Below are 12,500 nucleotides of genomic sequence, written 5' to 3'. Positions count from 1 at the left end.
TGTGCGTGTGTGCGTGTGTGCGTGTGTGCGTGTGTGCGTGTGTGCGTGTGTGCGTGTGTGTGTGTTGAGCCGTTCTGAGCAGACGGGAGGCCCTCGGCAGCGCTAATTGCACTTTAAAGAGAGCGTCCAGGGCCCCCTCTGTGGTTTGTGACCGCCACGCGTGGTTGCAACGCGGCAAGAACAAGAGCCGCTACTCTTTCGCTTTGTTCCCGAGGACGAGAAGGAGGAGGAGGAGGAGGAGGAGGAGGAGGAGGAGGAGGAGGAGGAGGAGGTGACACAGCGGATCTCCACGGCTCTTGTGTTTGGCTCGGGGACGGGTCAGAACATGATGAGTCATCGCTCTCCGTCCCCCCTGGAGAGCTGACTGCTGACAGCAGTGTGGGTGTTTACAGTACAATATCAGCCGTACAGTCTTCCTTTTTCCTCTTTGTCAGCTCGTTTCGCGACGGCCTACAGGCAACAATGCCGAACATCAAGGAAGGGGAAAAATGTGCAGATCTACAGTTCTACAGTGCTGCTTTTTGAAAAATGTGATCTTTTCTAACACCTAGCATCCCCCCCATGCATTATGTATTAGCAAAACAAAGCGTGTGATAATACAAATATATATGGGCATAATACCAGGGTAGTTTCAGCCAACTACCTGAGATGTCTACATTAGAAATTACATAGAAAGTAAGGCCATAACATTAAGAATGTTCCATCCGTCTGGGCCAGTTGATATGGAATTAAAGGTCTGTAAATACTAAACACTTCTGCACGTGTTGTCAAAACCCCTCGGATGCCCCTCTGATGAGCTGCCGTTAAAGGTAATAATCACCTGCTCGCTCAACCTTTCCAGCAAATAACCAAACGCGCCTCTTCCTGCGGAGGTTAAACAGCTTCCATTCAGCGGCTTTTCACATATTCGTTCTCACATTCGTTCTTTCTCCGCCACACAAAGGCCAGAGAACTGGATTTCAAGCTGTTTCGGTTCAGGAAATAGAAAATGTAATGTTAAAAAAGGGAGACAAAAACCCCATGTCCTGCCTTGCCCTCGCTGTGTGCTCGCTCGCGCCGTGTTCTTTTCCCTCTGAAGGCTGAGCTGTTTTCAAGGACGGCCTCACATTCCTTTCAGATATTCTCTTTTAAAAAAAAAATATATATATATATATATTTTTTTTTTTATTTTATTTTTATTTTTTTGCTGTAAAGCAGGAATTTAATTTGTGCGTTTATGTGAGGTGAGGTCACATGACATGACCACTCTGATTTCTTGTGTGTTTAGTGCGTTCATGCGGCTGGGAGGTGGGAAGGTTCCCACTTCTAAACTCTCCACTTCCGAAGTCAGAGTTCGAAGTGGGAGCTCTCCCATAGCCCCCACTTCAAACTGGGAAGTTTCCAGTTCAGGCGTGTGACGTGAACCCCTTAAACTCTAGAATTCTCCTACTTCCCAGTTGCTGATGAACACAGCATAAATCTCCTGTCCTACATACAGTACGTTTGAGTACTCTGCGTTGTGAGTAGATGTGTGAGAACATATGACCATATGTGCATACATATGTTGGAAATAACCAGGGCAGATGCTCTGGAAGCCACTGATGTGCTGTCATTTGCTGTGTTTGCGTCCATGCTGGAAAGAGCCGGAGTAGCCACTGATGTCCTGTCGTGTGTGTGTGTGTGTGTGTGTTTGTGTCCATGCTGAAGAGCCAGAGAATCCACTGATGTCCTGCCGTGTGTGTGTGTTTGTGTCCATGCTGAAGAGTCGGAGTAGCCACTGATGTCCTATTGTGTGTGTGTGTGTGTGTTTGCCCGTGTGTGTGACAGGCGCAACCCGCTGCACTTCCACTTCATCACGGACTCCATCGCCCAGCGCATCCTGGCCTCCCTCTTCCACACCTGGATGGTGCCGGCCGTGCGGGTCGACTTCTACGACGCCGACGAGCTGAAGGTGAGGGCGGTTTTTTGGAAGGGATCACTGTAGGGTAAAATTGAAATTTAAAAATTCATATACGGTTTTGAACAATATCTTTGAATTTATGATGGCCTTCAGCCCACTTACCCCCCATCTCTCATTTTCTCTTTGTCTCTCTCTCCCTTTTTGTCTCTCTCCCATTTTCTTTCTTTCTTTCTTTCTTCCCCCCCTCTCTCTCCCCCTCCTCTCTCTATCCCCTCCTCTCTCTCTCTCTCTCTCTCTCTCTCTCTCTCTCTCTCTCTCCCTCTCTCTCTCCCCTCCTCTTTCTCTCTCTCTCTCTCTCTCTCTTTCTTTCCCCCCTCTCTCTCCCCCTCCTCTCTCTATCCCCTCCTCTCTCTCTCTCTCTCTCTCTCTCTCCCTCTCTCTCTCCCCTCCTCTTTCTCTCTCTCTCTCTCTCTCTCTCTCTCTCTCTCTCCCTCTCTCCCTCCCCCTCTCCCTCTCCCTCTCCAGTCTGAAGTGTCCTGGATCCCCAACAAGCACTACTCGGGCATCTATGGGCTCATGAAGCTGGTGCTGACCAAAGCGCTCCCCTCTGACCTCAAGCAGGTCATCGTGCTCGACACCGACATCACCTTCGCCACCGACATCGCCGAGCTCTGGGCCGTCTTCCACAAGTTCAAAGGTACATCTCCTCCATCTCTGGCAAGTCAGAAGGACAACAAGCAGTAAGCACGGATAGCTTTTGATATTACACTTAGAGTTCAGAATACATGGACTGTGATGAAGATGTAATCTTGCATCGAAATGTTAAGTCACCGTTATGCACCTTAAAAAATGAAGAAGACATCTGTGTTGCACCTGTGTTCCTTCACTCTACACTTGCCCTGGTTGTACCAGATTATTGTCGTTTGTAGAAGCACAGAGAACTCTCTTTTCTACTCCCATTCAGGATGCATGTCGGCTTGATTAGATTGATCTTTAACTCGGCTCTGAACAATACCGTTAGGAAATGCAAGAAGTCTCTTGCTTACAGCAAACTGTGTGTAATGGCTTCTCATCGGATTCGCTCAAGCACATACCCTCTTACTTCACTCAATGAGGGAATCAGTCGTAGAGAAAGAGCGGTTTGGGCCAATTGGGGGGGATGAGTTATACTCACTTCCTCAGAACTGTGGCGGAGTCCTTTGAGACGTCTTCAAGTGTGCCGCTTCCTCCTCTAAGTGTTTTGTCATGACTCGTTTACGGATGCCGCTGATTCAGTCGAGCGCGGTTATGAGCGCGAATCAATCAGGTGGTGTGTGGGGTCTGTGTCTATTCATATCCTTTTGTTTCACCGCGATAGGCATTACTGTTCTGTAATGTTTTCCTTTCTTCTCTGTCCTTGTCTTCTCCCCCTCTCTCTCTCTCTCTTTCTCATTTTCTTCTCTTGCTCTCTTCTTTTTTATTATTTTCTCTTCCCTACCATCTTTGCACCTTTCCCCCACTCCCTGTTCCTTTTCTGATGTTGTCGGCCTTTTCTCCTGTCATCAGCCCTATGGCTCAGACTGTGACTCGTGGTGACGGGCCACTCTCAGCATGGCCTCTCTCTCTCTCTCTCTTTCTCTCTCTCTCTCTCTCTCTCTCTCTCTCTCTCTTTCTCTCTCTCTCTCTTTCTCTCTTTCCTCTCTCTCTCTCGCTCTCTCTCATTCCCCAGCCCCCCTGAAGACTTGCTCCCCTTTTCCCTTCTCTCTCCTGCTGTGTGTTGTTGATAAAGAGCCAGTTATCACTCGGCCAATTTAATGCTCTTGCAGTGGATCTCACAGTTCTCCCACAATGTAGTACTGTGAGGGTGAGCGAGAGAGAGAGGAAAGAGAGAAAGAGGGGAAGGGGGAGAGAGAGAGAGAGAGAAAAGCACAAATAAGGAGAAGAAGTCGCTGACAAAGAGGAAGAAATATTCAGGGGGGTGTGGTAAGAGAGTAAGGTGGCTTTGTTATGTCTTTGAGTAGGAGAAAGAGGGCAAGAGACAGTGAGAGAGGAGACAGAGAGAGTGAGAGAAAGAGAGAGAGAGAGAGAAAGTGAGAGAGAGCAAGAGAGAAAGAGAGAGGAGAGACAGAGAGAGCGAGAGAACGAGAGAGAAAGAGAAAGGAGGGAGTCAGAGACTGACGAGTGCAAGCCAATAAAAGACGGGGGTGGCCCCCGGTAGATTCATCAGCGCCCTTGTCCCAGCACGCTCGGCTTCCCACGTGGTCGGGGGTGGTGGGGGCTCGGCTGGATGGATGGATGGGTGGGTGGGTGTTGGGTCGGGGGGACTGGATCAATCTTAATTAGAAGATCATTCCTCGGGAGCCTGGTTGCCACTGTTCGCCACTCACGCCCACTCGGCCAGCCCTCACTCTCTCCCTCCCTCAAGGTGAACCCAGAGGCAGTCCCCATTAGCCTACTCAACACGCAGCTTTGCCCACAATCATTACCTCCCTAGCAACGACTCGCTCACGCTCTATGCTCTTTGCTGTATGGTCTATGGTCTATGGTCTGTAGTCTATGTTCTATGTTCTATGTTCTGTGTTCTGTGTTCTATGTTCTATGCTCTATGCTGTATGGTCTATGTTCTATGTTCTATGCCCTATGCTCTAGTCTAGTGGTGTGTGGTCTATGGTCTATGTTTTATGCTCGACAGTCTATGCTCGATGGTCTATCTATCTTCTATGGTTGTGCGTCACTCAGGATAAAAGCGTCTCTACCAAAAGAAAAGATGTAAATGGCTGAGTGGGTCAGTTTGTTTTTCCAACATTAGAAACATATGAGATCGGAAGAACACACACTCCTTTTTTCCGTGTCTCTTTCTCTCTCTCTCTCTCTCTCGGGTTTGACAGGTGGACTTCAAAGTGTTGGGCAGAGCAGAACAGCCGTAGTTAAAGTGCTGTGTGCTGGCGGTGGCTCAAAGGCTCGGGCTTGTTTTTTGTTGTTGTTGTTGTTGTGCTTGTAAATGCTCACTGACGTTCACATTTTCATGCGCACGCACACACACACACACACACACGCACACACGCACGCACACACGCACTTTCGCACATACGCAGACCAACATTCAGACACACATGCAGAAACATGCACACCCACACACTCTCTCTCTCTCTCTCTCTCTCTCTCTCTCTCTCTCTCTCCCTCTCTCTCCCCTCACTCATTGACTCTCTCACACACACACACACTAATACAAAAGCACAAACAAGACTTTGCTGTTGCTTACTGTTGACGGACCCCTGCTGGGCCCCTTGCTTGCTGTCTGCCTTTCAAACGCCTGATCTAAGTGTTTACCCCGTTCCCATCATGCAGTGCGGCCCACACAAACACGAGACGCAGAAGGCGAGCGCTGCGGCTGGTGGAGACGGCGTCTGCGGAGCAACTCTCGTCAAGCGATAATGTGTGTGTGTCTGGGCTTGTTTTTGTTTGCTTTCGGGTTTAATGCTGAAACTTCTGCAGTGAGATGATGAAATCTTTCGCACCCGAACACATCCTTTGCCCTTTATTTCGTGTGTGTGTGTGTGCGTGTGTGTTGGATGCGTGTTTGTGCATACATTTGTATGCTACTGTGTGTATGCATGGCTTTTTAAACGGGAGAAAATTGAGATGGAAAGGTAATATGTTGAGTAGATCATCTCAGAGTGACAATGAGGTCTTTTCAATTAATTTCAGCAATTTGCTGAATTTGATTCAGATGCTGATGCTGATGCTGATACTTGATAAATACTCTCTGAGCACACTGACAGAAATGTTGTGTCCCGACAAAGTCAACCCCGCTACCACACACACGCACACGCACACACACACACACACACACACACACACACACACACACAAGCTCCCTCTTGATCTCCCTCTTCTCCTCTCTATCTCTCTCTCCTTAAAAACCTGAAAGAGAACCTACATCACCTTGTGAAATTTCTCTGTCTCTCTCTCTCTCTGTCTCTCTCTCTCCTCTCCTTCCCTCCCTCAATTCCCCCTGGGTGGTTCCCCTTCAAACAAAGCAGCGGGGAAAGGCGGCCTCGCTCGTCTCCTCGTCCTTTTTTTGTTGTGTTTTCTCTTTTGTTTGTTTTGTCTTTTACTTTGTTTGTTCACACACACGCGTGCGACGCCACAAGGGGAGACAGTTAGTTCAAGTAATTAGCTCTGAGCGTGACTTCCTGTTCGCACGCCGCCGCTCATCCTCTCAACCCACCTCCTGTTCTGAATGACTCCAGTGTCAGTGGGGGGGCGTGTTAGAGTCTTCTGCTTATCAGAAAGAGAGAGAGAGAGAGGGAAAAGGAAAAGAGACACACACACACACACACACACACACACACACACACTCACAAAGAGAAAGAGAGAGATGGGAGGAGAGGCTGAGTGTGTGTTATTGTGGATAAAATGTGTTGAATGAGTAAATGGTAGGTTGTGGGGGGTGGAGGGGGGGGGGGGGGGCGGGGGTGCACTGTCAGGGTGCAGGGAGCTCAGCATGGGGTTGACCTTGTTCATCATCACAGGCTGATGGGAGGTGCTGTGTTACTGTTCTACATGCAAACTCTCTCACACACACACACTGACACACACATATACAGAGGCACCCAAGGTACCAGGGGGCCCTGGAAACGGCATGATAGTGAGTTAGCATCGCCTCCTTTTTGTTCCCTTTCCTTTTTTATTATTCTGTCTTTCTACAAGCCCCCCCCCCCCACACACACACACACACATCCACCCTCCTACACAGTCTTTCTCTACACACACACACACACACACACACACTGACCTGATTAATGGGCAGCAGTGGTTGTTGGAGGACGAGGCCGAGACGGGGAGAGGGAGAGAGAGATAGACTTGGTCATCAGCTCGTGGATGTAAACCTTACCGACCATCTCCCAGCTGTAGCTCTCAGCCCATCAAAGTTTTAGCACCGCTGTCAGTAGGGCTGGAGGTGACTGTGGGGTGCTGAATGTTAAAGTGCTCCTCGCCGAGAGTTGGGAGTGTGTGTGTGTGTGTGTGTGTGTGTGTGTGTGTGTGGGAGCCGCGAAGGAGAGAGGAGAAGAAAAGATAAGTAAAAAAACAGAAAAGTTTTAACGGACTCTGCCTGCCCACGGAGTAGTGTTCTGAATCATGGTGCCATCAGGCACTTTGTAGCCGATACACACTGGCTACCCAAGAAGTGTGTGTGAGAGAAAGAGAGAGGGTTTTTTTTATTAATGGACATCCCGACTGCCTCAGGTGTTTGAACGCAGTCGCTGGAACATTCCAGAGTGTCCAAGCGCATGCATCAGCCTGTGGCGCTGGAGAAAGTTTGACCTGTCCGTACCGAAGTTTGTCAAGTTTAAGATCAATAGACTTTTTTTGCATTTTTACTTGCAGATGATGTTCGTTGAGTCTGGGTTAGGGCTCGACTCATTGTTTCAAGATACGCCGTGATAAGTGTTTGCTCAGAGAGTAGACCGTAATATTTATTCGTTTTTGCAGGTAGTATACTCCTGTAATTGGAACGCTCAATATTAAAATGTTCCAGAACTTTTGGAAATGGATGGGCAGGAGGAAGTGTGTGTGTGTGTGTGCGTGTGCGTGTGAGTGTGCGTGTGCGTGTGCGTGTGCGTGTGCGTGTGCGTGTGCGTGTGCGTGTGCGTGTGCGTGTGCGTGTGCGTGTGCGTGCGCGTGCGCGTGCGCGTGCGCGTGCGCGTGCGTGTGTGTGTGTCTGCTTTAGTAGTGCAGGAGAGTGCTTCTGGTTCCTCCACCCTCGCACGCTGCATCCTGAGCCCTGCTTTTGCCCTCTGCTCCGCACAGCATCCACCACGGGGCCTCCCGTCACCTGGCCGTCACCTAGCCTACCGGCGCCGGCGTGGAGCGAATGATTGATGTGCCGCCGCCGCCGCTGTAGCTGCAATCTCACCTGCGGCGTCTCCTTTTGAATCCCTTACCTTCCCTTAATCATAAGCCCCTGTCTCCTCTTTTCCTCGCGTCCTACTCCTCCTCCTCCTCCTCCTCATCTCTTGTCCTCTTCCTCCTCCTCCTCCTCTTTTCTCCGCAGCTCTCCTCCCTCTCTCTTCCTCCTGGCTCTGGTCCTGGATGCTGTCTCTAGGCGTCGGCTTTTTAGTGCAGTCACCGTGACAGCGTGTGGGTGGGTGGTGGGTGGCAGATAAGAGGAGAGGAGAGAGAGTGTGTGCGTGTGTGTGTCCGTGTCTGTGTCCGTGTTTGTGTGTTTGTGTGTCCGTGTGTGTGTGAGGGTGAGTGAGTGTGTGTGGAGTGTCCTCCCGGTGTTTCGCACCTCCGAGTATCTCCAAGTCTCTTCCTGAGAGGGGCCTCGTCACCTTGTTGTTATGACGACTCTGTGAGTCGTTGGCTGAGTGCCGGCAGTACAAATGCAAAAGGTGTCGGCATGTTGAGGGAGGACCGTGGTCAACGGGAGTTTATCATGAGTGCGCAAAAGTTTATTTCCACATACCCATTCTTCTCTCTCTCTCTCTCTCTCTCTCTCTCTCTCTTTCTCCCTCTCCCCCCTCTCTCGTTTGCATTTCAATTTTGTCTCCCAACCCCTCCGTGTCCTCTTACTGTAGTTTAATGTAGTGTTAAAAAACCTAACTGCCAGTCACATGGACATGTACGTCCTCCAACCATTTTCACAGCAGCTCTGTCCTCTCTCCTCCTTTCCTCTCCTCTTCTCCTCCTCTTTAATTTATTCTGGTCCCTTTTCTTTTCCCTCTCCTTCGCTTCTATCACCTCAAATAATTGACTTTATTCCATCATGAGTATCAAGCGTTTGTAATGTGATAGATTGGTCCGCACCCTGGGTATAAGCTCCAAAATACACTTTTCATTTTAATACATAAAAGGCAACGTTTCGATCCTCCAGTGGGATCTTCCTCAGGCGTATCAAGCGTTTGTATCCAACAGAGTTGATACATTGCTGTGCATCATATATATGCCATTTCACAATATAACGCCGTGTAGACGTGAGTTCCTAATTACTGAGATAAGGGTATGTCTTACAGCGGTAATCTGGTAGATAGATGACTGTCCACGTTTTTGGCTCTATGGCCACTCTCCTCCCCTGCACTCTGGAATGTCCACCCAGCCTGTGCATAACTCACTCAGCCCATGGCGCACACCCCCCCAAAGTGTTTGCAAAGCACAGTCTCAGTCATTACACTTTTACGGCTTTGCGCCGTAAAAGAAACGGGGAGCCCTTATCACCCCTCCCCAGGTGAGATGGTAGAAGCACCGGCAGGTTTTTATGGTGGCTGAACCGTGGTCCTCCTGCGGTCACCTAAAACTCCCCCCCCCCCCCCCCCCCCCCCCCCCCCCTCTTAAGCGTCCTGCGGTAAACTGATGACTCACGCAGTGAGACGGCGCGCGCCGAGGACACATTAGCGCCAGCTGCTTCTCGGGCAACTTTTTTTTTTTTCACTCTCGCAGGGGCCTGAGAAAAGTGGGCCCAGGTGCAGACTGAGTTCAGACAATGAAATTGTGTTTTGGTTTCCGGTATTTATTGTGAGCCTTGAGATTTGAGGGTGGGAGGGAGGGAGGGAAGGAGGGAAGGAGGGAGGGAGGGAAGGAGGGAGGGGTTGGTGCTAGAGCAGTTGGATTGGGTTGGGGGTGTGGTGGGGTGGTGGTGCGATGTGGTGGCGCGATGTGTGAGTGGGCATATCAGAGGGGATCTTTTAACATGTCTGCAAGAGAGCATGAGATTTCTTGCCGATGTCAGGTTCGAGACAAGAGTGTGTGTGTGTGTGTGTGTGTATGTGTGTGTGTGTGTGTATGTGTGTGTGTGTGTGTGTGTGTGTGTGTGTGTGTGTGTGTGTGTGTACGTGTATACGTGTACACAAGGGGGATGAAATGTTGAGTGTGTTAGAACAGATATGCATTGGTATCTGCCACAGGGTCCAGAGTAGCTGAGGAGATCAATAATGTAAGACTATGTGAAGAGAGAGAGAGAGATGGAGAGAGAGAGGGAGATGGAGAGATGGAGAAAGGGAGAGAGTGAGAAAGAGGTAGGGAGGGGTAAAGAGAGGGATGAAGAGACATAGAGCAAAACTGAGAACGAGAAGGATAGAAAGACAAGGAGAGTGCGAGATCGAGGAGGGGGTCGGTGGTGGTGGTGCGATAAACAACAAGTGGAGGTGGCAGAGTGAGTGAGATGAAGAGACTAAAGAGGGGAGAGGCTTTAGGCGATCCGCGCTGTGAGCGAGGCATTGTGGGATAGGTCCTCCGCTCTCGTCTCTCTTGTCTAGATAAACAAACATGTGTTTGCGGGGAGACTGTACCCGGCTCTGCAAAAGTGCTGCCTGATAGCGGACAACATGGTGTCAGTTCAATGCAGTCCCCACTCAAGCTGACGGCCTGCTTAAGAGTGTGATCTATGGGACTCTAATGGAGCATTGAAGCCCAGAGCCTCAGCCTATAGATCAGCTTTGAGAGGGACGCCACTTTGACCTGCCCGGGAGACGGGGGCCTGTCGATAGGCGCTGCTCTGAGCTTCGGTGTGTTCACCTGTTGCACCATTGTGTTCCTGTATTGTATTACAAGAACCCTCTTTAAATGCCTGGCATCGGCTCACCAGGGGAATCGATGGCGTGTGCGTGCGTGCGTGCGTGCGTGCGTGCGTGCGTGCGTGCGTGCGTGCGTGCGTGCGTGCGTGCGTGCGTGCGTGCGTGCGTGCGTGCGTGCGTGCGTGTGTGTGTGCGTGTGTGTGCAGCTCTCAAAGCGGCTGTTAGGCCGAGTCTGGTAATGTGGTATTATGGTGTCCTCTGTGTGACCTAACTCTCCCACAGTGGCAGTTTCACATTTCTGAACAGGGCGGAAGATATTATACCTCAGCTTAAACACACTAGTGTGTGTGTGTCTTTTTTCTTTCACACACACAGACACATACACTGTCACACACACACACAGACACACACACATATCCGCTTTCCCCGCATGCTCACACACACCCACACACATTTACTCACTCCCACTTGCTCACACACACACACACACGTGTGAAACCTCGGCTTGCCCTATTTTGAACACAAGGAGGAGAGTGAGGAGGATGAATGAAGAGTGGACTTCACAAAGAGCTGATGGGGCTCCATGGTATGGGCGTTGCGGGGAGCCCGACTACACACATCTATCCCAGTGAATGGCATCCACAGCCAGCCTCAATGAGCGTGCCGGATCAAGCGGGACCAGAGAATACCGCCGAGACGGTCGCCAAGAGAGACCAGAGAATACCGTCGAGGCGGTCGCCAAGAGAGACCGGAGAATACCGACGAGGCGGTCGGCGAGAGAGGCGCCACGTTTGTGTTGGTCCAGACCGCACAGCACAGCAGGGGAGGCCCTTGTTTGTACATGAGCATGGTCTGCATTTATTTGGACTGAATGATGGAACGATGGCTTTGACCATTCTGCAGCAGTGAGCAGTGAGCAGTGTGTGTATGTGTATGTGTATGTGTATGTGTATGTGTATGTGTATGTGTATGGGTATGGGTATGGGTATGGGTATGGGTATGGGTATGGGTATGTGTATGTGTATGTGTATGTGTATGTGTATGTGTATGTGTATGTGTATGTGTATGTGTATGTGTATGTGTATGTGTATGTGTATGTACTGTATGTGTGTGTGTGTGTTTGGGGGGGGGGGTGGGGGTGAGAGAAAGAGACAAGAGGCAAGCAAAGTAAGTTTATATTGCACAATTCATAAGCATTGGCCATCCAGATGCCAGTTGTAAGAGCATAACAGAACTTGAAGAAAGTTAAAGTTTTTTTTTAAAAAAGATACCCTTGAAGGACACAGAAAAGTAAGTACCTGTTAAATCGCCTTAAAGAAAATAGAAACAAATAGGAACAAAGAAAAACAAGTGGAGTGCATTTGTACATGTAGAAAAGTGGAAGATTGACGCTTTTTTTATGGAGACATAAGAAAGGAGAGAGAGAGAGTGTGAGAAAGAACATTGCACCTTTCGAGAGGCTTTCGGATAACCTCATCCATTCAACTCATACGCTTTGAGTGCAGCGGGCGCAATTGAGCTATTACCTTGTTTTCTTTGGAGAAGTTGGACGAGTTTTTTCGGAAAAAGTTGAAGAAACTCAAACATGCTGACAGCCGCAACAGCTGAGCGAACGCTGACGCCGAGCTTCCGCGGCATCAGTCATCCTGCTCAACCTTCTGCTCTGTTTGCGTGATCAATTTGAAAAAAAAAAAAAGTCTTGAAAGTTTCAAACCAATTAACATCAGGTCACAGAGCACCTCCGCCGAGAGCGGCCACTGATTCAAACTCGCTGAAACATTCCATCTGAAAGGAAAAGAAAACGGACAGCCCCCCCCCCCCCCCCCAAAACTCCTAAATAGAAATCAGGCTCGGTGAACTGAATTTCCTTCTCAATGGTGGCCTCCCTCAATAAGCTGTTTAGCAGGCCGAGACGCTTTTTGCTTGGGTTCTGTGGGATCTCTGCCAGGCTAGTTCAGAGGAAGTGCAAAGGTTCTTTCAGAAGGCCCTTTCCCCCCCTCTCAACTTTGAAACAATGGCCTTGGACAGTCGCAAACTGTGCAGATACTCCCTTAAGCGGGTGAAAGAGAGGTCTCTCTATAAACTTTTAAGTTCTCAAATGGTACTCCTTATAATAACCCATAAAG

The 12,500-nt window shown here is 49.6% G+C and overlaps 1 protein-coding gene across 2 annotated transcripts in view; it reads left to right on the top strand.

Annotated features, from left to right (window-relative positions):
• LOC134062582 (xylosyl- and glucuronyltransferase LARGE1) overlaps positions 1–12,500 on the top strand; it is an 80,269-nt gene that overhangs the window by 50,795 nt on the left and 16,974 nt on the right. For both annotated transcript variants that reach the window (XM_062518642.1, XM_062518643.1), the window contains exons 6-7: positions 1,807–1,930; positions 2,405–2,576. In XM_062518642.1, the coding sequence (XP_062374626.1) occupies positions 1,807–1,930; positions 2,405–2,576 (296 nt within the window). The remainder of the gene's footprint in view (positions 1–1,806; positions 1,931–2,404; positions 2,577–12,500) is intronic.

This window comes from Sardina pilchardus, chromosome 17 (assembly GCF_963854185.1).
Source record: "Sardina pilchardus chromosome 17, fSarPil1.1, whole genome shotgun sequence".
Classification (NCBI taxonomy): Eukaryota; Metazoa; Chordata; class Actinopteri; order Clupeiformes; family Clupeidae; genus Sardina; species Sardina pilchardus.
The sequence above is the reverse complement of the archived record's forward strand: the minus strand, read 5'-3'. Positions and strand labels throughout refer to the sequence as shown.